This window comes from Salmo trutta, chromosome 7 (genome assembly GCF_901001165.1).
Source record: "Salmo trutta chromosome 7, fSalTru1.1, whole genome shotgun sequence".
Lineage (NCBI taxonomy): Eukaryota > Metazoa > Chordata > Actinopteri > Salmoniformes > Salmonidae > Salmo > Salmo trutta.
The window spans coordinates 5,888,330-5,915,221 of NC_042963.1; the positions used below are offsets into that span (position 1 = coordinate 5,888,330).

General features: G+C 43.2%; 1 protein-coding gene across 6 annotated transcripts in view; it reads right to left on the reverse strand.

Annotated features, from left to right (window-relative positions):
- Nucleotides 1-4,376: 4,376 nt before the first annotated feature.
- Nucleotides 4,377-26,892, reverse strand: part of LOC115196796 (enhancer of mRNA-decapping protein 4) — a 50,928-nt gene continuing 28,412 nt past the window's right edge. For 3 of the 6 annotated variants that reach the window (XM_029757705.1, XM_029757709.1, XM_029757711.1), the window contains exons 7-29: nucleotides 25,361-25,465; nucleotides 25,142-25,251; nucleotides 24,910-25,017; nucleotides 24,520-24,615; nucleotides 24,323-24,422; nucleotides 24,035-24,215; nucleotides 23,839-23,905; nucleotides 23,636-23,724; nucleotides 23,333-23,514; nucleotides 23,135-23,214; nucleotides 22,937-23,021; nucleotides 21,959-22,542; nucleotides 21,770-21,871; nucleotides 10,458-10,601; nucleotides 10,328-10,376; nucleotides 9,345-9,528; nucleotides 8,366-8,521; nucleotides 8,141-8,256; nucleotides 7,503-7,668; nucleotides 7,054-7,240; nucleotides 6,445-6,664; nucleotides 6,120-6,283; nucleotides 4,377-4,771 (exon numbers count right to left, since the gene is read on the reverse strand). In XM_029757705.1, the coding sequence (XP_029613565.1) occupies nucleotides 4,588-4,771; nucleotides 6,120-6,283; nucleotides 6,445-6,664; nucleotides 7,054-7,240; nucleotides 7,503-7,668; nucleotides 8,141-8,256; nucleotides 8,366-8,521; nucleotides 9,345-9,528; nucleotides 10,328-10,376; nucleotides 10,458-10,601; nucleotides 21,770-21,871; nucleotides 21,959-22,542; nucleotides 22,937-23,021; nucleotides 23,135-23,214; nucleotides 23,333-23,514; nucleotides 23,636-23,724; nucleotides 23,839-23,905; nucleotides 24,035-24,215; nucleotides 24,323-24,422; nucleotides 24,520-24,615; nucleotides 24,910-25,017; nucleotides 25,142-25,251; nucleotides 25,361-25,465 (3,459 nt within the window). In that variant the 3' untranslated portion in view covers nucleotides 4,377-4,587. The remainder of the gene's footprint in view (nucleotides 4,772-6,119; nucleotides 6,284-6,444; nucleotides 6,665-7,053; nucleotides 7,241-7,502; nucleotides 7,669-8,140; nucleotides 8,257-8,365; nucleotides 8,522-9,344; nucleotides 9,529-10,327; nucleotides 10,377-10,457; nucleotides 10,602-21,769; nucleotides 21,872-21,958; nucleotides 22,543-22,936; nucleotides 23,022-23,134; nucleotides 23,215-23,332; nucleotides 23,515-23,635; nucleotides 23,725-23,838; nucleotides 23,906-24,034; nucleotides 24,216-24,322; nucleotides 24,423-24,519; nucleotides 24,616-24,909; nucleotides 25,018-25,141; nucleotides 25,252-25,360; nucleotides 25,466-26,892) is intronic. The other 3 variants (XM_029757706.1, XM_029757707.1, XM_029757708.1) reach the window with 3 other exon arrangements.

Here is a 26,892-nt window from a genome sequence, read left to right on the forward strand (position 1 = left end):
CTCAAAATCTCGTCTCCACCTATCATGACCCATTAGATGGATACCGATATGTAGGGGAGAAAAGTGCTATTTTAACCCCAATGTGGAAATTAACCCATGTTCATCCTCATGGTAAAAAACATGCTTATATCTTTAGTTTGACGCGCGCGTTTATGCACCCGCTTCAAACAACTCCTATGTGGAAGGGGGATTCGGCTATTATCTTTACCACAAAATGTAAAAACGTAAACGTGGTGTCGAATAGGCTACATGTGAAATAAAGGGCACCATGCAATGCATTAACCATGTTCTTTTTTTATTCCAAAAACGTTTAGGGTAAAAGAAACGAGTAAAATATACAACAATCCAAGCACAGGGAACAAAGCACGATGGAAATTACAAACGATCAAAATGAGTAATACACAAAACATGATTTCATTGTTTTTGCAAACTAGGAAAAAATATTTAGATTGTATAGCGTTTATGTACAAGCTTACTATTATCCACATTCATGTCTGATTCTTGTTGCTTAACCCTGATCAATATGAAACATAAGTAAAACTAAGAGCTTCCAAACCATCCCGCCTTTACACTTCAGGTCAAACAACTGCTATTCCAGTTACCAGACATGCAACTTAATACAATAAAAGATGGATCATCAACCTCCTCCACCAAGGACAGATTCGTCCTCACTCCCAACCTTGGAGAAAATACAGACATTACTGTCTGCTTTACACAGCTTTGTGGCTTGGTAATACAGATGGCTTATAACCTTGAATATAGTAGTTTGATTTTTATGCATGGTTCTCCTGAGCATACAGGCATACCTAGCGTTTTGTCAATCAATCAGCAGCTGAAGATGACCTAGCAACTATATAGTGTTCACTGATGAAACTCAAATCATTGAAGCAAAGAAAAACTGGGAGTTGAGAATCAACTTTCAACAAGTCCTGTTAAATAAATTGGAACACCAAAAAGTGCTTATCAAACCAACCACTACTATGGTCAAACATAATTCTGACCTGGTAAAATAAGCATCTCTTATTTTCTGTCTATTTTCCTCTGAAGAAGCACGAATTGTGCGAAACATCAGGAATTTTTTTCTTCCTAAATTTTAAACAATGGAGGTGTTTCTTGCCAGCATTTTAAGAACATCCTTGAAAGAGGGTGCTATTCCAACCAGATTTGATTTTACAAGCCATTTGAACAATCCATCAGGCCACAACCGGAATAAAAGAATAAGAGAGTCTGGCAAGACTGGCAAGAAACACCTCCAAGCTTAGCTCACACTGCCCTACGTCCCCCTCATTCCACTTTATTTCTAAGAAAGGAATGTTAAACGATGACACCAGAACGTTCATAACAAGTAACTGTCCTTGAAATGAGATGACAAGACATCAATAGCAGAGATTGACATTTTGGAATTGGCAAGACAAGATGAGCATGGGTTTAAACATTTCCCATCTCTCCTACAGTAAAGTGGAATTACATAACCAATAATTGATGAGGCCTATTCTAGCTAGCCTCTCTATCGTCAAATCATGTTTGTATACCTAATGCAAAGATGTTCTTCCTGTGCCATTTGAAACCTTGTTTGCAAAAGAAGTCATTAATAAGTGTGCGTAAAAACCCAGTAACGCACTCTTTTACAGTCAGTCAAATGCGGTTCATTTACACAACTGTTTCAAATGGCATAACATCTAAAAGGTAGTGGAGGCCAAATCCCCATCAGTGAAGTACAATAAGGCACTTACTATAAATGTTTTGTTCCTGCACATGAAAGGTTTGAGGGAAAACCAACACGTCTTATTTGCATGACAATCAACTGACCAGCGGCATAGTAGGCATTGTGCAGTTGACATTCATAATGCAACCCAACATTGTGCAGTTGACATTCATAATGCAACCCGACATTGTGCAGTTGACATTCATAATGCAACCCAACATTGTGCAGTTGACATTCATAATGCAACCCAACATTGTGGAGTTTCACGGGTCTGTCCCTAGATAATTAGACCATTTTAACTTGTTTAGAAGACAAATACGTTTTAATACATTAAGCCATGCTCCCAGTTTTGTTAAACTTTCCAACTAGACTTTGCAAGTAGTCTAAAAGAAACCATGCTAAAAAATATGAATGTGATTGCATTCAAACAAAGGGCTGCCCTCTAAAGAACAGGAGAAGTACATCAGGTTTACGAACATAACTTGGATATCCTGATGCAAAAACGAGGCCAGTATAAGTAACAATTTGTTAGAAGCATTTTCTATGGATTATAACTAATTCAATAAGTATTCAAGCAAGTACATGAAATCATACAAGTCTTAGAAATGTTAAGGATTGTTGGTATATAAAAAAAAACAAAACACCCTGGGCAAAGAAAAAAAAACATTTTTCAGGGACATGAGTGAATTTCGTCGAGGTGCCATCAAAAGAGTTGACTTTATAAAGCTATACATGTGGAAGGCCGTTTCTAAGACTCCACAAGCATACTCCTGTCCTATGCACATAAGAACATGGAAATATCAGAGAAAGGAAATACTAACGGTGTAGATTGAAAGCCTACTGTAGAAGTCCCTCAAAGCGAAATAGCATTCTGAACTAAAGTCAGAACACTGGATTTAACAGAATGGTTGAATATACAGAAAACATAATACAACATAAAAGGCCCATCCATCTGTAACGACTGCCTACATTTAGGATAGGTATTTCTCAAACAGTCTCTTGTGGATATGACAGGGAAAAGACAAATAGAAGGTAATGGCAAGGTTCGTAGTACTCATGAACAGCGGGTTTCCCACTGAAAATAATCCTTCAATCTACACAAGTCCAAAAAGGGCAAACCCAGTCTGTTCTTGCCATTTCTACACGTAAAAATGAAAGATAAAACAAAATGTTCCATTGCGATGTACAATGCATCAAAAAGTGTCGAGGGTACAGAAAGTGCAGAGCCATCGGAAAGTGTTCAGACCCCTTGACTTTTTCCACATTTTATTATGTTACAGCCTTATTCTAAAGTGGATTAAATAAATGTCCTCAGCAATCTACACACAATAACCAATAATGACAAGGAAAAAACAGCTTTTTAGACATTTTTCAAATGTATTGAAAATAAAAAACAGAAATTACCTTATTTACATAAGTATTCAGACCCTTTGCTATGAGACTCGAAATTGAACTCAGGTGCATCTTGTTTACATTGATCATCCTTGAGATGGTTCTACAACTTGATTGGAGTCCACCTGTGGTAAATTCAATTTATTGGACAAGATTTAGAAAGGTACACACCTGTCTATATAAAGGTCGCACAGTTGACAGTGCATGTCCGAGCAAAAACAAAGCCGTGAGGTCGAAGAAATTGTCCATAGAGCTCCGAGGCAGGATTGTGTCGAGGCAAAGATCTGGGGAAAGGTACCAACAAAAATTTCTGCAGCATTGAAGGGTCCCAAGAACACCTTAAATGGAAGAAATTTGGAACTACCAATACTCTTCCTAGAGCTGGCCACCTGACCAAACTGAGCAAACTGGGGAGAAGGGCCTTGGTCAGGGAGGTGACCAAGAACTTGATGGTCACTGACAGAGCCCCAGAGTTCCTCTGTGGAGATGGGAGAACCTTCCAGATGGACAACCGTCTCTGCAGCACTCAACCAATCAGGCCTTTATGGTAGACTGGCCAGACGGAAGCCACTCATCAGTAAAAGGCACACGATAGCCTGCTTGGAGTTTGCCAAAAGGCACCTTAAGGACTCTCAGACCATGAGAAACAAGATTCTCTGCTCTGATGAAACCAAGATTGAACTCTTTGTCCTGAATGCCAAGCATCACGTCTGGAGGAAACCTGGCACCATCCCTACGGCGAAGCATGGTGGTGGCGGCAGCATGCTGTGGGATGTTTTTCAGCGGCAGTGACTGGTATACCAGTCAGGATCAAGGCAAAGATGAAATAGAGCAAAGTACAGAGAGATCCTTGATGAAAACCTACTCCAGAGCGATCAGGACTTAAGACTGAGGCGAAGGTTCCCCTTCCAACAGGACAACGACCCTAAGCACAAAGCCAAGACAACGCAGGAGTGGCTTCGGGAAAAGTCTCTGAATGTCCTTGAGTGGCCCAGCCAGAGCCCGGACTTGAACCTGATCAAACATCTCTGGAGAGACCTGAAAAGAGCTGTGCAGCGACACTCCCCATCCAAACTGACAGAGCTTGATAGGATCTGCAGAGAATGGGAGAAACTCTCCAAATATAAGTGTGCCAAGCTCGTAGCATCATACCCAAGAAGAGGGTCTGAATACTTTGTAAATGTAATATTTACATTTTTCATAAATTAGCAAACATTTTTGCTTTGTCATTATTGGGTAATCTATGTAGATTGATGAGGGAAAAAAACTACGTAATCAATTTTATTATAAGGCTGTAACCTAACAAAATGTGGAAAAAGTCAAGGGGTCTGAATACTTTCCGATGGCACTGTAGATCATGCTCACATCTCTTTAACGACAGCTCTGCTCCCCTCAGCACTTCAATGAAACTCACTGCACTTTGTTTTAACTGTGTGGGAGCAGAACAGGGATGTGAAGGGGCTAAATATCAATAGGCGCCAACCACAGAACTAGTGATTGACCAGGCCCTGAAGCATCATCACCAGGCGCCGGGCTCTCTTGCTGAGAGGACTGTGTGGGTCTGACTGCAGGAACTGCAACAGCTTCTGTCGGACCTGGGACAGCACCGCACTCATGTGGTCCCTCGTCACCGGATCACCATGGTCCAGGTTCATCACAGCATCCTCCAAGTAACTGATACAGACAGAGAGAAGGTTACCGTGGGCTTTTAGAAGACACGGATTGTACCATTTAAGCCAATAGTGTTATTGGCTTGCATGTCCCGACAAAGTTGCCCTAATTACCTTGCAGCCGATGGCAAAGATTTGAATGGCTTGATTAAAACAGTAAATGCAGTGGAGTGACCCTGATCGCCCAGCAGCACTGTCCTGTTACCCAATCCAGTGGCTCAACCCAAATGCGTCGCATCAGATTGTTCCAATTTTACAGCTGCAGACCCAATCCAAAGCATTTAAAACCTCTAAGCACAGTTCTCTCAATGGTAATCTTGGGGCTTAAGAGCCATTAACCTCCCAACGCTCAAAGGGACCAATTTCCCTCTAATTTCAGCAAAGCCCTACATTTATATATATCACATACCTTGGACAACAGCCCAATCAGGTCTCTTCTCTACTGAGACCGATATGCCCTTGCTCAAAGTTACACTGTGACAGTCCTTAAATTTTGAGGTCAAAATAAGTTTATACAACAGATATTTCATACCATGCATTAAAAAAGGCAATGGAGTGTTTGAAAAAGGCCCTTCATATTGTACAGCCTCAGCTACAGATTCAGTCCCACAGATGGTGTAGAAGTCTCAACAGCTGGCCAGTATCAGGCTGATAGTTTAGGGTGCCATTCAAACTGGATTAAGACTGATCATTTGAGCTCTTAAAGAGCAGTAAAGGGACTTGGCAGCGCATTGTCTGGACATGTTTTCATATTCATAGGCCTGTCATGTTCCTATTACACACATTTCTTACTGTGGTCTAAACGCGTAAAAAGCATTCGAGCTGCAGTTTGACACAGCTCAACATGGAGGAAATGTGACTAAGGTTTGTCAGTCAGTATGTTGCTTGAGGGAGGCTTGTAAAAGAGAGCACAAACCTGATTAAGAGCAAACAAAATATTTACATTTCAAGCTGGCCATGGCCGGTTTATTACATCCAAGGTGTGTTTAAGAATTAAAATTGAGGTGTTTTGATATTAAGGACACCTGCTCTTTCCATGACAGACTGACCAGGTGAAAGCTATGATCCCTTATTGATGTAATTTGTTAAATCCACTTCAATCAGTGTAGATGAAGGGGAGGAGACAGGTTAAAGGATATTTAAGCCTTGAGAGAATTGAGACATGGATTGTGTATGTGTGCCATTCAGAGTAAATGGGCAAGACAAAAGATTTAAGTGCCTTTGAACAGGGTATGGTAGTAGGTGCCAGGTGCACCAGTTTGCGTCTAGAACGCTGCTGGGTTTTACACGATCAACAGTTTCCTATGTTTCCAGCCAATTTATGACATGCTCTTGTGGGTGCGCATGCGTACCTGATCTTGAGCTCAGAGCGTGTGGCCAGGTTAGTGGACAGCTGCTGTATGAGGGACAGCAGCACTGGCTGGATGAGGGGGCAGGGATGCTGGCCAAACACCTGCTGGGAGTCGATGGTCTCGCACACATACAGAACCAGGTTCAGGTCAGAGGCTGACAGGGCCTATAGAGGAGGGTGGTTGGAGGAGAAGAGACAGCTCAGATGCCACAGGTATCTTTAAATGATGCCCTCTGACATCCACCACGCATTGGACAGGAGAGGCTGTGAGCCTGTGATGGGATGGGTGGAGGTGTATCAGGGAGGCAGAGGGGAGCAGGACTCACCTGTTGGAAGGCCTGGTTGAGCTGTCCCTGCTGCAGCAGCTGCAGGATGCTGGCTTGCTGGGCCTGGTAGTCCAGGTGAGCAGTGGGGACAGGCGTGCCTGCAGCAGAGCGCATGGCCTGCATGATGCTGGAGTTCACAGCTGCCTGCTGCTCCTTCATGGCCATACTCACCTCACCCTTCACAATGCGCTGCACCTGGGTCAGGATCGAGTCCTGCAAGCTGGATACAAGACCGAACCGGCACCGTTATATACCCAAGGTACACTATCAAAACATTGAAATGGTCGAAAATGTGTAAATTCCTAAACAGACATTTTTTAAACACTTTATAAAGTTATTCAGTCCAACTTAAAAATCTATAAACTCAAGTGCCATGAAATTAATTGCGTCGCAAACTGTGGTTCAATCGAATTTATGTACTGAAATTAAGCCAGGATTAAGGTGTTTGTTTCTGCTCAACCAATCCATTACACAGCCACTCAATATGGCAACCCAAACTGCTTGCTAAGGCATCTGTTTGGGATGTCTGATCAATCTCTAGTTGCTTTACCAATCACTAATACAAAAAAAAAAAGGAAGAGCTTTCTGTTGGGCGTTGGTTAGACTTACTTTCCCACCGTCATGTGGAGCTGATGCTGGACCTCAGAGCGGACACTTGCTGTGATGGTGGTGGCCAGCTGATCCGTTGAGTTCTGGAACGTGTCAATCATCTGTTGCAGCTGGCCAATCATAGGATCCCGTGCTTCCTGCTCATGCTGCTTCTTGTTCTTCACATGGGTCTCCAGTTGCTGGATATCTACAGAGGAAAACAAACATCCTCAGTACGACACAAAGATCTGTCAGGCATATTCAGATGTGCTGTTAGCATAATATAAAATCAGCTGAATAAACAAATATAGCAAATATTTACAATGCATACAAAGCCCACTGCTCTTCTTGAAATAAACATATGATAAATGCGAAGTTCTTGACCTTGCTCTCGTGGTACTGCATAAAGCTAAGAAACAGCCTGGATTAGAAATGCTGAGGGTTAACAGTTGGTAATAGGATTGTCTTACACTCATGGGTGCCCTGCTTGAAGCTCTCATTGATCTGCTGGAACATAGACTGGCAGCCCCTCTCAAACACAGGCAGCACAATGCCCTGGAAAGCATCTTTGTAGGCAGCCTGGATAGGCCCCTGCATTGCCTCGGCAGCTGCCCGGCCAATAGCATCTGTGGTGTTCTGCACAGGAAGGGATAAAGGGATAAAGATGAATGCTTCAGGTAATTTTTATGTGTGCATTTTGACTGAAGACTGAATAAGAGAGTACTGAATAAGTGAGCTATGACAACTTTACATTCCTTGATCCAATGACCAACCTAGGCTCTAGAGCAGAGGTTTCCAAACTTTTTTTATCCCACGACCCCATTTTAATATGCGAGAGCCGTGGAAGGAAAGACATGTGTTCCTGAGAGTCTTAGCTTTCAGAAAATGGTGTCTTTACAGCTTACAGCCTCAACCGTTCAAAAGTTAACCAAATGTCTAGGGAAAAAAACAGAACCCCTAATAGCAGATATCGAAGGTTACTCACGTGACCGTGGTTCTATGAACTAAGCGGCGTATTATAATTTATTTCTCTCGCAATCCCATTTTCAACCCCAAGCTTGGGAAATGCTGCTCTAGAGACCATGATGATCTGAAAATTGCCACTAACCTTTGACTTCACGACTTTGCTAACATTCTCCTTCAGTGCTGCCTCCACAGCTGTCAGCTTAGCAGCAATGGTGTTACTCATCTGGGCAGTGACAGGCTCCAGGCTCTTGGTGATAGCTGTGAAGTAAGTCCAAACAGTTACCTCTCAGTGATTTTACATAGTGAAACACTTATTTGATAAAAAAAACTGAATATGTTATAGGAAAAATGAAGGAAGTGTACTAACTGGGAGGAACAGTCTTCTTCATCTCCTCTCGGAGAGTCTTGTCCAGCCGATTACAAAGGGTGTTACTGAGAGTTTGACCCAGCTGCTGCGAGAGATGCTCCTGGAGCTGCTGGTTACGGTTGTGTCCCTCTGCTAGGATTCTCTCCATTCTCCTCTCTGAGAATCAACGCCGGGTCAAGGATCAGACACAAGAGGAACTTGTGTGCTGGGTTGATGCAACAAAATAATGGTCTTAATTACGCACCTTTCTAGAAGACAAAAGGTTCTTGGTTCATTTGAATTTAAATCCATTTAAACTACAATATTTGCATTCATAACACGGCCCTATATATTGCAGTGATCATGGTCGGACGGTGTCCAGATTTTAATACCTTCCTACCGTTCCTGTACCATACCGGGGTATACGGTATTTCCGGCAAAAAATAAATAAATATATATCAAAACAGTTATGCTAACAAAGTACTAGCGAATTCCTATAGCGGACGCTAGATAAATGCTAACAAGCGTGATCAAAAATAAAACAGATTGCAAGAACAGACCCTCCAGCTCAAAGTCGCACAACTATCTCAAAAGGTTTGCTGCCAAGCACAAAACAAATATTAGACCGCAAGGATCTTGATCCAGGAGGGGATTGTTTGTCTCTGCTGTAACCAAGAAGCTTGATCTTACAAGCTAGCAAGTTAGCCAACAAATGCATAACTGGAGCCTAGAGCTGGAAATAATGTATTAGATAGTTATACTTATAGTTCTAAAATATTTAGCTGGCAGTAATGAATTTCAAGTGTGACTTGATCACCCCTCTTGAGCTGCAGAACAGTAGATCGTCACGAAAGCTTCCTTTTGCTCCTTGTCGTGTGCTCTTTGTAAACAAAGCAGCTGCTTTGGGGAACGGCTTATATCATTTATAATTTGATGGTACCTTAAAAAGGGAGGTCTAGGAGTTATTGGAATTTGTAACATATCCCAGTTGTAAGGATACGTTCGTGCTCCTGCTGGCTGACCATGACGTGCTCTACGTGGGCTATGACAGAGCTCTGCACGGCGTCCATGTGGCCTGTCACTCTCTGAAGCAGCTCCAGCTGACTCTGATGGAGCTCCGCTATCTCCCTCTGCTGGTTACGGAGCAAAATCAGGAGCTCTTCCAGCACCTCTGGGTTCATCTGCTACAGGTCACATCAGATGACAGAGAGGAAAGTGTATTTATTTCACCTTTATTTAACCAGGTGGGCCAGTTGAGAACAAGTTCTCATTTACAACTGAGACCTGGCCAACGTAAAGCAAAGCAGTGCGACACAAACAACAGAGTTACACATGGGATAAACAAACGTACAGTCAATAATACAATACAGTGTGTGCAAATGAGGTAAGATTAAGGAGGTAAGGCAATAAATAGGCCATAGTGGTGAAATAATTACAATTTAGCAATTAAACACTGGAGTGATAGATTTGTAGAAGATGAATGTGCAAGTAAAGATACTGGGGTGCAAAGGAGCAAAAAAATGAATAATATGGGGATGAGGTAGTTGGGTGGGCTATTTACAGATGGGCTATGTACAGGTGCAATGATCGGTAAGCTGCTCTGACAGCTGATGCTTAAAGTATGTGACGGAAATATAAGTCTCCAGCTTCAGTGATTTTTGCAGTTTGTTCCAGTCATTGGCAGCAGAGAACTTCAAAAGTTCAGAAGACCATGACGTGTAAGCAAACCAGTTCTACTGTATAATCTACTTATCCCATGTGGATCAGTTGAAAGAAAATGCGTTTGCAACGCCAGAGTTGTGGGTTCGATTCCCACGGGGGACCAGTGTGAAAAATCATTCAAATCATTGAAATGTATGCACTCACTGTCGCTCTGGATAAGTGCGTCTGCTAAATGACAAATGGTATTGCTGAAAATACACAATGGGTGTACATCCTGGTGCCAGCGTCATAATCACAACTCAAACAACCATGATCACTTACCTGATGATGCTGCTCAGGCTGCCTGGACTGAGAGGCATGAGATGCATCCCTGAAAAGACAGAAGGCAGAGAGGCCATTAGACATTGAAGTAAAATAACAGAAAATGTTTACCATGACTGCTATCACCCACCCGTCGTCTTTTTTACTCTTCCTCTTTAGTTTAGGGGAGCCTCTGGGAGAGCTCTTCCACTCCTTCACTGGCAGTCTTTGAGACGACCTGGCTCCACAGTTCCCTGAAGACGACTCTAGACTGGCCACCTCATCGTCATGGTCACTGTTACAGAAAAGCAAAACAAGAGGTACAGGATAAGTGCCCACAGTTGTGGTGATAAGCAAGACTAAGGCATGGGTACAAAAAACCCTACAGGTTTAGGATGAACATTGAACGTGCTACACAGGATTTTTTGTTGTTGTTGAAATTTTGCATTGTAATTTCAGACAAAACCCATAATATATCTGGCACTAATAGTGGAATGATGGTGTTTCACAGTATTACTTACTCGCCAGTGTTGTGATTGGCTGTAATATTCACCTATTGATTTTTCCTGCCGGAGTGGCATCTGTTGTCAAACTGGGAAAGCTGTTCTGATTTTGTGGCTGTGTTATCTAGTGGAAATTGCTCATTTCCTGGTTGCAAAAATTCTACACTGTTCGCTCAATTTCAGTTTGTGAGAAAACAAGCAGTGTAGTCAATCATTGTACCATCTAAATCGCTGTGAAATATAGCTTCAATAAGAAAAATATTGTTTTTACAACATTTTGAAGCTAATCAAAACTTCAAAACAGGGATATTGGTCCACCAGCTTCAAATTAGGGCTGACCCCATTTAGTTGACTGGTCTATTGTTTGGTCGAAAGGCTGTTGGTCGATCGAGATTTAGTTGAGCAGTAGCAAATTAAAAAAATGATGGTGTATAAGACACCTGTCTGACTCGTGCCTGTCTGAGTCCGAGTGGAATGATCCATTGTTGAGGCCATGAGCCTGGCACAGTCCATCAGTCTAAGACATTTGCTACAGAAATTGTATATAGTTATATTATGTAAGAACAATGGTGCAGAACAAAATTAATATTTTATAACAAATGTGCTTTCTCCCACATTAGATAGTGCTCGTTGTCCACGGTTCTGAAACTCATCAGTGCGCTGTTGAATGGACACTTTTTCCAAGATCATGTTGCTATGGGCATAATAGCAAAGTTGACCAGCATGTTGGTGTTGAGAACAATGCGGCGGAATTAGGAGATGAGAAAACAACACTTACCTTAATTGTCTAAGAAAAGTGAGGAGAGAGGAAACCCAACTTAATTAAGTCTATAATCAATAGCCTGTTAAACGTGCCTGGCTTTATAAATCATCCATATAGATAGATCTCTGTTCTCATTATTTCTTCCTCTTATATATATAAAAAAAAAATGTAAACTGCATTGCTGGTTAGGGCTTGCAAGTAAGCATTTCACTGTAAAGTCTACACCGGTTGTATTCGGCGCATGTGACAAATAAGATCTAATATCTACAGAAATAAGACAGATCATGCTTCTTCTGAATGTTTGAGTGTTTGTTTAGTGGCCTACGTGAGCACCAAGCCTCAGGCAACCACAACCTGTCGGACAAACAATTACACAAATTCGTCTGTTTTTAATCTTCGCTATGCTGTAATACAGGCTTTACACGTTTTTTTCCCCGTTAGACCAGCCTCTCTGGTATTATTTCTGAAAAAATAAATAAAGTTTTAACACGGTTACAAATTGTCCGAAATATTTTATTTAATCTCCTTAGTGTTATACTATTATGATGATCATCATAATAATAATAATAAATAAGTAATGTCATTATCATTAGCAGGCTTAGTATAGCCACCATCGAGCTCTAGGCTGAAGAGCGCATCCTGTTTAATCTTAAAACTGTAAATTACTTAGGCCTATAGCCTAATATAAGTATTGAAATACTGTATCAATCAATAATTATTTTTCTTGATCTCCAGTATTTTCAACAACTAGTCAAATGTATTCCACACGTGACTTCTTTACCTCCTGAGCAACAAGTAAACATTCCCATGTTTCGAGTTTGTCACGTCCTCTACATCCATTTTGCGGTCAGATGAGTTACGGTGTTCAGAGCCTGTTTTAACCAATTTATTGATGCGACTATGATAAGCTATTGGCCCTATTGGTCACGTGCATGTGTCAAGTAAAGACAGCAAGGGTTGATGGAATAGGGAATGTTATTCCTAAACAAATGAGGGATTTCGGTAACACAACTTTTCAGTCAGAAATGGCTGCCATTATGTTTCAGTTTCAGCAACACAGACAGCGCAATACACACGGTTGATGTTCTATGGTGGTCATTGCAGCTGGGAGAAGAGAGACAACGGGTGCTAGTCAAAGTCACTCGCTGTTTGTTTTTTTAACACAGCAAGTCCGAGTCAGGCCCAGCACAATCGGATCAATTGCGGTCGGACTCCCTCCAGTCATTTGTGTCTTAATTATTTCCTCAAACAGTTCGCTTAAAGCATCAGACAAGTTCAGCATATAGTGGATTTGATTAAAACACATACAGTGCAGTCGGAAAGTATTCAGACCCCTTACCCTTTTCCACATTTTGTGAATTAAATAAAATGTTCCTCAATCAATCTACACACAACACCCCATAATGACAAAGTGAAAACATGCATATATATTTTTTAAATATACAGGATCAGTGTCCCAAAATCGGGACAGTTGCTGTTCAATATAATATATGTGACTAGAATGGCGGTATAAACAGCCAACCTTCTGGGACATAGACATGTCTTATATCGTCAGAAAGCTTAAATGATTGTTAATCTAACTGCAGTATCCAATTTACAGTAGCTATCACAGTGAAAAATGTTCATGCTATTGTTTGAGGATGATATTGTTTGAGTGCACAACAACACAACACTTAAAGGCAACTGGTTTGATACATTCACCTCTGACGGTAAATAATACACTTACATTCAGTAATCTTGCTCTGATTTGTCATCCTGAGGGTCCCAGAGATAAAATGTACCATAGGATATAAAAATGGATTTTATCAAACTAAACTAACACAATCTATGTTGTATACAGCGCTTTGCATGAATTCTCTTTCAACAAAACAATTTATTAAATTAAAAAAAATCTGCAAAACGTTGTTTAACCCGGTCAAGTTCGGTTTCTGTGCAATCCTCAGACACTCTAGTAGGCAATCAAACTTGTTTAAATCATTCTACAGTAACCGAAAGGTTGCTGGATCGAATCCCAGATCCAGCAACCTTTAGCATTATCTAGTCTAAATATGGCACGATTCCACCAATTGTAACCTTCTGCATCACTTTCAAAGAGTTACTTTTATTTTGAAGGCAAACTGCAAATTCCACTATTGTGCCTAATTATTATTGTGGCTAGCTTCACAACACATAACCCGGTCTGGTCGAGCCTCACTCACTAGCCAGATGAAGCTAGCTGGCTGCTTGTAACGTTAGCTTTATTATTTTCATGAACTGAAGTTCAATTTCAATAGGCGAAGTGGCTACTTAGCTAATACTTACAAGGATTCCTAAATCATTGCAAAGAATAGTGAAAATGACTGCAGTTTCTACTGGTCATTGTTTTCAGGCTGGTTGTATTGGTGCCATCTAGGTACCAAGCTAAAGCTAGCTAGCTACCCCAGAAGTTGCGGTCGAACAAATAATGCTTTATTACCAACGTGGTATAGTAACCACATGGTCCGTGGCCGGTGTTTGCTTGTTTGCAGACTTTTTGTACAGCTTTGACAGTGCTACTGATAGTAGTGGTGGTGCTTGGCTTGCACGTGCAAATTCAGAACACACAACATTCTATAATAGAACTGTGTTGTTTGACGTATCTTCTTTGACACGCAAAGAACCAAACTGTGTTCCATAGTATATGTCGTGACGCATCACTGTAACTCCGGTAGGGTAACATGTGTACCGGTGCTCGACCAGTCGGCGAAAGACATCACCACCCACGACAGAGAACGGTTGATTGTCAAGGGCAATGAATTACATTATCTTGGCATTAATTGATTTCGCATTTGAGTTGTCTCGCTGAAATTTTCTTACTCTTTCAAATGACTGCTACACTTGATTACTGCTCAGTCCACACAGCAGACATTGTGGCCTAGGTTAGGAAAGCTGTGTTGCACGTGTAGTGCAAAATGTACATCATTACGTCATGTACCTACATTATATAGGTATGCATGTCAGCTTTGAAATCAGTTTTGCACATCGGCATTAAACTAGACAGACATCGGACCAATACCAATGTTGGCATTTTTGGCAAATGTCGGGCCGATTCCGATATATTGTGAATACCTAATACATGCTGTGGCTGTGATTTGAGTGTATTACTGCCTATTCGTCCACAAACTCAGCAAAAAAAGAAACATCCTCTCACTGTCAACTGTTTATTTTCAGCAAACTTAACGTGTAAATATTTGTATGAACATAAAAAGATTCAACAACTGAGACATAAACTGAACAAGTTCCGCAGACATGTGACTAACAGAAATTGAATAATGTGTCCTTGAAAAAGGGGGGGGGGGGTCAAAATCAAAAGTAACAGCCAGTATCTGGTGTGGCCACCAGCTGCATTAAGTACTGCAGTGCATCTCCTCATGGACTGCACCAGATTTGCCAGTTCTTGCTGTGAGATGTTACCTCACTCTACCACCAAGGCACCTGCAAGTTCCTTGACATCTCTGGGGGGAATGACCCTAGCCCTCAACCTCCGATCCAACAGGTCCCAGACGTGCTCAATGGGATTGAGATCCTGGATCGTCGCTGGCCATGGCAGAACACTGATATTCCTGTCTTGCAGGTAATCACACACAGAATGAGCAGTATGGCTGGTGGCATTGTCATGCTTGAGCGTCATGTCAGGATGAGCAGGCAGGAAGGGTACCACATGAGGGAGGAGGATGTCTTTCCTGTAACGCACAGCGTTGAGATTGCCTGCAATGACAACAAGCTCGTCCGACGATGCTGTCTGACCCCGACACACCACCCCAGACCATGACGGACCCTCCACCTCCAAATCAATCCCGCTCCAGAGTACAGGCCTCGGTGTAATGCTCATTCCTTCGACGATAAACGCAAATCCGACCATCACCCCTGGTGAGACAGAACCGCAACTCGTCAGTGAAGAGCACTTTTGCCAGTCCTGTCTGGTCCAGCGACGGTGGGTTTGTGCCCTTACGCAACGTTGTTGCCAGTGATGTCTGGTGAGGACCTGCCTTACAACAGGCCTACAAGCCCTCAGTCCAGCGTCTCTCAGCTTATTGTGGACAGTCTGAGCACTGATGGAGGGATTGTGCGTTCCTGGTGTAACTCGGGCAGTTGTTGTTGCCATCCTGTACCTGTCCCACAGGTACCAATCCTGGTAGGTGTTGTTACGTGTTCTGCCACTGCAAGAATGATCAGCTGTCCGTCCTGTCTCCCTGTAGCACTGTCATAGGCGTCTCACAGTACGGACATTGCAATTTATTGCCCTGGCCACACCTGCAGTCCTCATGCCTCCTTGCAGCATGCCTAATGCACGTTCACGCAGATGAGCAGGGACCCTGGGCATCTTCCTTTTGGTGTTTTTCAGAGTCAGTAGTAAGGCCTCTTTAGTGTCCTACGTTTTCATAACTGTGACCTTAATTGCCTACCGTCTGTAAGCTGTTAGTGTCTTAACGACCGTTCCACAGGTGCATGTTCAATAATTGTTTACGGTTCATTGAACAAGCATGGGAAACAGTGTTTAAACCCTTTACAAAGAAGATCTGTTAAGTTATTTGAATTATCTTTGAAAGACAGGGTCCTGAAAAATGGACGTTTCTTTTTTTGCTGAGTTTATTTCATTATAGCGATTGTGTTCTATACTCTACACACATGTGTTGTGTATTTGATGAAGGGCTCATCTGTAAAAGTATTGATTCAGGGTTCACCCCATGCTAAAATTAAGGTTAAATAAAATATGTAAGCCTGAGTTCCAACTGAATTTTTTTAAACAATCCTCAATAGTGGTTGAGATGACCTCTAGGAGCCAACTCCAAAGAGACCACATTCAAGTCCTCCATCCCCCACTCATTCAAATGTAGGAAATAGTTACTCCAGTCTGACCCCTGCTGCTGTCTCTGGCTCCACTGTCTCTGACTCCAAACCCACCCCGCCATCTAGAGGTGTGAAGAGGCCAGCCCAGAAGCGGAGGGCGGCCAGTGCACCAGCAGCAACTAACACAGAGGGAGAGGACCGTTGGAACACTGTGCTATAGGATGATGTGGAGCCACTCCCACCAACATTTCAACCTAAAAGGTGGCCAGGACCTCAACTGGACATGACTGGAAAGTACAGCCCCCTTCATCTTTGTGAGTAAACAAAAAAAATGTATTATCATAGCATTTTTGTATGTTCTCGAAAGTAATGTATCAATTAACCAATTCGGCCACTTGAAGGCCACTTGGGTACATTTGTGCAAACTTGTGAGGGACACCTGCGAGACTTCATACCAAATATTATGTAGCTCACACACGGTTGCCCTGTTGTGGACAACATCTAAATTATCCCCAGCTTCCTATCTCAATGTATACTGCTCAAAAAAATAAAGGGAACACTTAAACAACACATCCTAGATCTGAATGAAAGAAATAATCTTATTAAATACTTTTTTCTTTACATAGTTGAATGTGCTGACAACAAAATCACACAAAAATAATCAATGGAAATCCAATTTATCAACCCATGGAGGTCTGGATTTGGAGTCACACTCATAATTAAAGTGGAAAACCACAATACAGGCTGATCCAACTGATGTAATGTCCTTAAAACAAGTCAAAATGAGGCTCAGTAGTGTGTGTGGCCTCCACGTGCCTGTATGACCTCCCTACAATGCCTGGGCATGTTGCTGATGAGGTGGCGGATGGTCTCCTGAGGGATCTCCTCCTAGACCTGGACTAAATCATCCGCCAACTCCTGGACAGTCTGTGGTGCAACGTGGCGTTGGTGGATGGAGCGAGACATGATGTCCCAAATGTGCTCAATTGGATTCAGTTCTGGGGAACGGGCGGGCCAGTCCATAGCATCAATGCCATCCTCTTGCAGGAACTGCTGACACACTCCAGCCACATGAGGTCTAGCATTGTCTTGCATTAGGAGGAACCCAGGGCCAACCGCACCAGCATATGGTCTCACAAGGGGTCTGAGGATCTCATCTCGGTACCTAATGGCAGTCAGGCTACCTCTGGCGAGCACATGGAGGGTTGTGCAGCCCCCCAAAGAAATGCCACCCCACACCATGACTGACCCACCGCCAAACCAGTCATGCTGGAGGATGTTGCAGGCAGCAGAACGTTCTCCACGGCGTCTCCAGACCCTGTCACGTCTGTCACGTGCTCAGTGTGAACCTGCTTTCATCTGTGAAGAGCGCAGGGCGCCAGTGGCGAATTTGCCAATCTTGGTGTTCTCTGGCAAATGCCAAACGTCCTGCACGGTGTTGGGCTGTAAGCACAACCCCCACCTGTGGACGTCGGGCCCTCATACCACCCTCATGGAGTCTGTTTCTGACCGTTTGAGCAGACACATGCACATTTGTGGCCTGCTGGAGGTCCTTTTGCAGGGCTCTGGCAGTGCTTCTCCTGCTCCTCCTTGCACAAAGGCGGAGGTAGCGGTCCTGCTGCTGGGTTGTTGCCCTCCTACGGCCTCCTCCACGTCTCCTGATGTACTGGCCTGTCTCCTGGTAGCGCCTCCATGCTCTGGACACTACGCTGACAGACATAGCAAACCTTCTTGCCACAGCTCGCATTGATGTGCCATCCTGGATGAGCTGCACTACCTGAGCCACTTGTGTGGGTTGTAGACTCCGTCTCATGCTACCACTAGAGTGAAAGCACCGCCAGCATTCAAAAGTGACCAAAACATCAGCCAGGAAGCATAGGAACTGAGAAGTGGTCTGTGGTCCCCACCTGCAGAACCACTCCTTTATTGGGGATGTCTTGCTAATTGCCTATAATTTCCACCTGTTGTCTATTCCATTTGCACAACAGCATGTGAAATGTATTGTCAATCAGTGTTGCTTCCTAAGTGGACAGTTTGATTTCACAGAAGTGTGATTGACTTGGAGTTACATTGTGTTGTTTAAGTGTTCCCTTTATTTTTTTGAGCAGTGTATGACCTTTCTTTTACATTTCAAAGAGGACACAAAAATAAAACACAGTTTCTTTGTTTGTTTTGACCAGATCTGTGGTGTTATATTCTCCTACATTGATTTCACATCTCCACAAACTTCAAAGTGTTTCCTTTCAAATAGTATCAATAATATGCATATCCTTGCTTCAGGTCCTGAGTAACAGGCAGTTAGATTTGGGTATGTCATTTTAGGCAGAAATTGAGATAAAGGGTCCCATCCAGAAGAGGTTTTATCAATAAAAAAACAGAAATACCTTAATTTCCGGACTATTAAGCGCACCTGAATATAAGCCGCACCCACTGAATTAAAAAATATATATTATTTTGAACATAAATAAGCCGCACATGTCTATAAGCCGCAGGTGCCTACCGGTACATTGAAACAAATGAACTTTACACAGGCTTTAACGAAACACGGCTTGAAAAAAATAAAAAAATAAATAGCAGTAAGCTTTAGTTGTCTTTTTGCACTGAGTCAATTCCTCACGCTGCTGTTTCCAACGTCTTATCATCGACTCATTAAGACCAAGCTCCCGTGCAGCAGCTCTATTTCCTTTTCCAATAGCCAGATCAATCGCCTTCAACTTGAAAGCTGCATCATATGCATTTCTCCGTGTCTTTGCCATGATGAGGGTGACAAAATGACTACCGTAATCAGAATGATGGGAAGTTTGAGCGCGCTCGATTTAATCTAAACAGTAAACAAAAAAGTTGTTTGACCTTAACCCGTTCGGCAATTTCATTGGTCTAATGAAAGCTTCATGCCGCCAAAAAACTGAGCACGTCACAGAATGTGTTTTTTTGAAGAAAAAAAAAATTGAAAGCAGGAAAAATCCATATATTAGCCGCGTCATTGTTGAAGCCGCGATGTTCAAAGCGTGGGAAAAAAGTAGCGGCTTATAGTCCAGAATTTACGGTACATAAGTATTCAGACCATTTGCTATGAGAATCAAATCACATTTTATTTGTCAAATACACATGGTTAGCAGATGTTAATGCGAGTGTAGCGAAATGCTTGTGCTTCTAGTTCTGACCGTGCAGTAATAGCTAACAAGTAATCTAACAATTTCACAACAACTACCTTATACACAGTGTAAAGAATGAATAAGAATATGTACATATACATATATGGATGAGCGATGGCCGTGCGGCATAAGCAAGATGCAGTAGATGGTATAGAGTACAGTATATACACATGAGATGAGTAATGTAAACATTATATAAAGTGGCATTGTTTAAAGTGACTAGTGATACATTTATTAAATCCAATTTTACATAGTCTCTCGGTCCAAGCTTTAATGCACCTGTACTGACCTCGCCTTCTGGATGATAGCGGGGTGAAAAGACAGTGGCTCGGGTGGTTGTTGTCCTTGATGATCTTTTTGGCCTTCCTGTGACATCGGGTGTTGTAGGTGTCCTGGAGGGCAGGTAGTTTGCCCCCGGTGATGCGTTGTGCAGACCTCACTACCCTCTGGAGAGCCTTACGGTGGTGGGCGGAGCAGTTGCTGTACCAGGCGGTGACACAGCCCGACAGAATGCTCTCGATTGTGCATCTTGAAAAAGTTAGTGTTTTTGGTGACAAGACAAATTTTCCCAGCCTCCTGAGGTTGAAGAGGCGCTATTGCGCCTTCACCACACTGTCTGTGTGGGTGGACCATTTCAGTGTGTCCGTGATGTGTACGCCGAGGAACTTAAAACTTTCCACCTTCTCCACTACTGTCCCGTCGATGTGGATAGGGGGGTGCTCCTTCTGCTCTTTCCTTTAGTCCACGATCATCTCCTTTGTTTTGTTGAGTGTGAGGTTATTTTCCTGACACCACACTGCGAGGGCCCTCACTCCTCCCTGTAGGCAGTCTCGTCGTTGTTGGTAATCAAGCCTGACACTAGCGTTGTCTGCAAACTTGATGATTGAGTTGGAGGCGTGCATGGCCACGCAAACATTGGTGAACAGGGAGTACAGGAGAGGGCTGAGAGCGCACCCTTGTGGGGCCCCAGTGTTGAGGATCAGCGGGATGGAGATGTTGTTTCCTACCTTCACCACCTGGGGGCGGCCCTTCAGAAAGTCCAGGACCCAGTTGCACAGGGCGGGGTTGAGACCCAGGGTCTCAAGCTTAATGACAACTTTGGAGGGTACTATGGTGTTAAATGCGGAGCTGTAATCGATGAACAGCATTCTTACATAGGTATTCCTCTTGTCCAGATGGGTTAGGGCTGTGTGCAGTGTGATTGCAGTTGCGTCGTCTGTGGACCTATTGGGGCGGTAAGCAAATTGGAGTGGGTCTAGGGTGTCGGGTAGGGTGGAGGTGATATGGTCCTTGACTAGTCTCTCAAAGCACTTCATGATGACGGAAGTGAGTGCTACGGGGCGATAGTCATTTAGCTCAGTTACCTTTGCTTTCTTGGGTACAGGAACAATGGTGGACATCTTGAAGCATGTGGGAACATCTTACTGGGATGGGATTGATTGAATATGTCCGTAAACACACCAGCCAGCTGGTTTTCGCATGCTCTGAGGACGTGGCTAGGGATGCCGTCTGGGCCAGCAGCCTTGCGAGGGTTAACACGTTTAAATGTTTTACTCATTGATGAGATTTTTTTTAATTTTTATAAAATACATTTTTGAATTAAGCTGTAACTTAACAAAATGTTGGAAAAGTCAAGGGGTCTGAATACTTTCCAAATGCACTGTTGGATGTATCTATATTGAAAAATATGTAAACCAATTTTGACCAATCAATTGGTCAAAAGAACAGACGAATCTTGGCGGACCAAGATTTTTTTTAGCCGGGGACAGCCCTATTTCCAACAGCAGTAAAAACAATATTTTTTATTTATTAAAAACATTTTTCACAGGGATTTAGATGGTAAAATGACTATGCTATTCAGTGCTAGTTCTCTCACAAACTGAAATTGAGCAAACAGTTTGAATTTTAGCAACACATCCACAGTCAGAACAGCTTTCCCAGTTTGACAACAGATGCCGTTCCGGCAGGAAAAATCTATAGGCGAATATCACAACACTGGTGCGTAAGTAATACTGTGAAACACCATCATTGCACTATTAGTGGCAGATATTATGGACATTTTCTGAAATTACAATGCAAAAACATCCTACGTGTAGCAGCTTTAAATTAGAATCAAGTTTACCTTTACAAGCAAACTTCAAATCAAGCACTGACCTCCAAAAAACACAGCAAATACCGCAGCCTTCCAGGGTAATTGAGAACTGAAGGGGAGTTCCAGAGATGTCTATCTTACCTCTGTTCTGCACTGGCGTCCTGACTGTCATTCTGGGTTAAGTGGTAGGTGCGTCTGTGGTATGGAGAGGACATGTGTCTGTCCTTAATTTCCTCCCTCGAGCTAAGAGAAACAAAGAGACCCGTGTATGCTCTGGGGATCCTTGCATTAGTAAAGGCATTGTGCTTATGTCAGTGTGTGTGATCTTACCAGTGTCCCAGGCCATTGTCCCGCAGGCTGTTGCGTGTTTCCCGTGTGATGTCAGGAGCTGCAGGCCACGGGTGGCTCACGTTGTCTGAGCAGGAGGCAGCGGCAGCAGCATTCTCCTGTGACAGGGCGTTCTCCAGTAGTGAGGGGGTGTTACTGAGCCTCTGTTCCACCTCCACTGCTCCTACTACAGCACCCAGCTCCAGGGGCAGGTGGCCATGGTCAGAGCTGTTCCGGTTTCGTGGAGAGAGGAGGTGAAGAGCTGAGGCTGCAGAAGCCATGCTGTCTGTGTGGAGGGCTGGGAGAGGTTCTCGAGATTCAGCTCCAGACACCCCCCCCAGGCCTCGCTGCAGCGTCTCAGAGGCGATCTCAGGAATGTCCTGAGACATGGCCGTGGAGGCAGATGAGATGACGTCCGGAGAGCGGGCCCGGGTAGGAGAGGCCTGCTGAATCAGCATAGGCTCAATGACCTGCGGGTCCAGCGAGAGGGGCGGGTTTGGAGAGGGAAGCCCCTGTAGAGGGCGGAGGGGGTAGGTGAGGGGGAACATGAGCGTATGAGGAGTGGTCTCTTGTGGAAGATGGTACATCTTTATGAGACAGCCGGGAAGACCAAAATGGAACAAGGAGTAAGGATAATGTCACATACGATGGAGAGGGACGAAAGGTCTTGTAAGTTGACATGAACACGTTACTTTAGCCCCTCAGACTCTCCAATTGTGTGGCACACATCCTGCTTTCTAACTGTGTGTAATGAAGGCATCATGCTGTAAGTGTGTATTTTTATTTTACCTTTAACTAGGCAAGTCAGTTAAGAACAAATTCTTATTTTCAATGACAGCTAAGTGGGTTAACTGCCTTGTTCAGGGGTAGAACGACAGCTCGGGGATTCGAACTTGCAACCTTTCGGTTACTAGCCCAATGTTTTAACCACTAGGCTGCCCTGCCGCCCCATATGTGTTTGCTCGTGCATGTATGGCCTACCGGCATGTTGTCCCCTAAGCCTGAGATGAGGATGGAGTTGCTCTCCACAGACATCTTAGGGCTCTGGGTCAGCTCCTCTCCTCCCCTGCAGACATTACCATCACTGGAGTCAGGGACGTCAAACCACAATCGTTTTGCCTGCTCATTCTAGTCAATTATGAATTCCTCCCCTCTTATAGACTCTTCGAGTTGACCTACCTGGCGCCACTGTCAGAGTTGCTGCTCATGGCTGTCACTATGGTCAGGCTGCTGGCACTGCTGCCTGGGGAGGCTGGGACCTGGGGGAGAAGGGCAGAAACAAAATGAAAAGCAGGATCAAGATCCAGGAGTAATCATCCTTCCTTGGATACTCGCTGTAATTTTGATAGAATAGAGAGAATTTGGAACAGGACATACCGAAGCACTGGGGGTCATGAAGGCGTCAGGGGTCATGAGCTTGGGCATAGCAGCAGTGCTGGAAGGGGACAGGAAGTCAGCAAGAGCGGGAATCTTGCAGAGATCATTTTCGGAGCCGCATCCAGACTCCTTATCAGAGCTCAAACCTTCCACACTCATGTCTGTCAAGTGATCTGAAAAACCTAGGAAAGTACAAAGATGGATTTTTGTCAATGAAAAATTGGGATAACATTTATAAAATCTCACTTACAATGCAAAGAAGATAGTTTTTGTTTATGAAGACTAACAGTTTTCCTAACTCACCAAAGCCATTATTTGAGTTCGAGTGAGGCAGGAACAAGGAGCCAGAGCCAAGGTTTGGCTGGAACCAGATCTGCACATCTTGAAGGGACCTGTGGGCAGAAGAATACACCAACACCCATATGGGTGTATGAAATGAGATTCTGCATTTAAATTATGTAGTCTTAGTAAATATGGTAATAATGACCCTGAATGAGGACTCTCACTTTGTGTGGACACAATATAGCTTGATTTGGATCCCAGCTTTGGATTCCATTGGTCCCTGGTTACCATCTAGAGATAAAGGGAAGAACAAGTCTTAATAAAACATAAGCAAAAATTTGACCCATGATAATTCAGAGTTAGACCAGCCCATCGTTTGATCAGGTAATAGTGGTAACGGGTATAAAAGGTGAAGCCCACCTGCAGTCATACTCTCGCTCTCCTCGTCTGGCGGGAGGACCTCCGTGTGGCACAGGCGGCTGTGGCTGACATCCTGAACACCGAAGCTAAGCACAGGGTGTGTGAGCAGGAACTCTGACACGGCTGTGAAGCTGGCTCTGCCTTTTTCCTGGTCCTGCAACAACTCCATCACATACAACACCTAGAGGGACAACACAAGCCAGGGTCAATTACTCATTATACTAAAATCTAACAGGATTACAGTCGATAGATCACAGTGACACAGCAGGACATAAATGTTATTCTGACCTTTCTCTGTACGTCACTGAGGATGAGGCATTCTGCAGACAGGTCCAGACTGGCCTTCAGACAGGGCAGGACTGAGGAGTTGAACGGGTCTGGAGAGAACCTAGAGGACATGTACATAGGCTCTTGTTAAAACAGGTCCAGTAACAGACAACTTGCAAGCATGAAAGTGCAGCGAAACACAAGTAAAACCGTCAGACCTGATGGTCTGCAGGCAGGTCCATGACACTGTGCACCACATCTTCAACTCCTGGTTCTGATCAGCTCCAGTAATCAGAAAGCGCCAGAACGGAACACTAGAAAGGCAAAAGGGGAAGAACATTTATTAATCTCTCATGGGTGCTTAAGAGAAAATGACTGATTACATTGGGTAACGCTGAAAAAGATGGTACCTACACATGTCTACCTAACCCTGTAGAACTCAAAATGAACATGCATTTCATCTTTTTTTAAATCAGACTACATTTTAAAATCAGTAATAAATACAACACCCCCCCCCCCCCCCAAAAACAAAGTCTCATACACTAAATCCTCCCAACGCCTGTTAAGATAAAAAAGTAAAGCAGCAGTAGGGAACAGTAGTTACTTACTCTGGGTCCTGTTTCTTGTGGTTGTCACAGAACAGCAGGCAGGAAAGGGGGTTCCCGTTGTGGGGCTGCCACTCATGTAGACATCTGTGGAAGAAGCCGGGGAGAGGACTTCACAAAGGAAAGTCAAAGTAACCATAGAGAAACAGATGGAAAGTAATTGCAAGAAACAGCTGGAATGTTCAAGAATATAATTGAATAGTATAAAATGTAGTAAGTGAGTAAAAAGGTCTACCTTGGCTGGTCCTGTCCTTCAATGTAGATTTGCCAGAACTTTACATATCCATCATGACTGGCTGTGGCCAAGACTGTGCCATCCGGAGACAGGGCACCTTCACTGATGCGCTGGAGAAAAACAGAAACACCCCAAACTCAATTTCTACACTAAAAACCAGCCTGTAAATAAGTGCTGGAAACAGACCACGTGATTACTGAATTATTTAAAACGCCCTACATCTGTATGTCCTTTTATGGTTATAACGCCGTCCTTCAGGTCAGTGGCATCTACTGGCCAGGTGCTATTGTTGCTGCGGAGGATCTCCAGATCCCACACTTCAGCCTGGGGAGAAAAGACAGGACAATCAGCTGAAGAGAGGGAGTAAAGAAAATAGTACAAATGGAGGAGGCGGCGGCATTTGTAAATAGTCCGGTTATGTGTAAGCAGGGCATACAGTGCCTTCAGGAAGTACTTTTTTCAAATTTTGTTGCGTTACAAAGTGGGATTAAAATTGTTATAGTTTACATTTTTTGTCAATGATCTACACAAAATACTCTGTGGAAGAACATTTTGACCATTTGTAAAACAAAATAAGACACTAATATAGCTTTATTAGATACGTATTCAACCCCGAGTCAATACATGTTAGAATCACCTTCGGCAGCGATTACAGCTGTGCGTCTTTCTGGGTAAGACAGAGCTTTGCACACCTAGATTGTGCAACATTTGCCCATTATTATTTTCAAAATTCGACCTAAAAATTGGTTGTTGATCATTGCTAGGCAACCATTTTCAGGTCTTGCCATATATTTTTAAGCAGATTTAAGTCAAAACTGTAACTCGGCCAATCAGGAACATTCACCGTCTTCTAGGTAAGCAACTTCAGTGTACATTTGGCCTTGTGTTTTCGGTTATTGTCCTGCTGAAAGGAGATTCTCTCCCAAAGTCTGGTGGAAAGTAGACAACCAGGTTTTCGTCTAGGATTTTGCCAGTGTGTAGCTCTATTCTGTTTTTTTTTTACCTGAAAAACTACCCAGTTACATGATGCAGCAACCACTATATGCTTGAAAATATGGAGAGTGGTACTCCGTAATGTGTTGTATTGGATTTGCCCCAAACATAATGCTTTGTATTCAGGAAAAAGTTTAGTGCCTGGTTGCACTAAACTCAGGATGCATGTTTTAGAATATTTGCTATTCTGTACAGGCTTCCTTCTTTTCACTGTCAATTAGGTTAGTATTGTAGAGTAACTGCACTGTTGTTTATCCATCCCCATGTTTCTCCTATCACAGCCATTAAACTCTGCAACTGTTTTAAAGTCACCATTGGCCTCATGATGAAATCCCTGAGGGGTTTCCTTCCTCTCCGGGCAACTGAGTTAGGAAGGACGCCTGTATCTTTATAGTGACGGTGTATTTATACACCATTCAAAGTGTAATTAATATTTTCACCATGCTCAAATGGACATACCATTTCATTTCATTTTTTTACCCATGTAACAATAGGTGCCCTTCTTTATGAGGCATTGGAAAACATCCCTGGTCTTTGTGGTTGAATCTGTGTTTGAAATTCACTGCTTGACTGAGGGACCTTACAGATAATTGTATGTGTGGGGTACAGAGATGAGACAGTCATTCAAAAGTCATGTTAAACACTATTACTGCATGCAACTTAAGCACATTTTTACTGCTGAACTTATTTAGGCTTGCCATAACAAAGGGGCTGAATACTTATTGACTAAAGACATTTCAGGTTTTATATATTTTCTT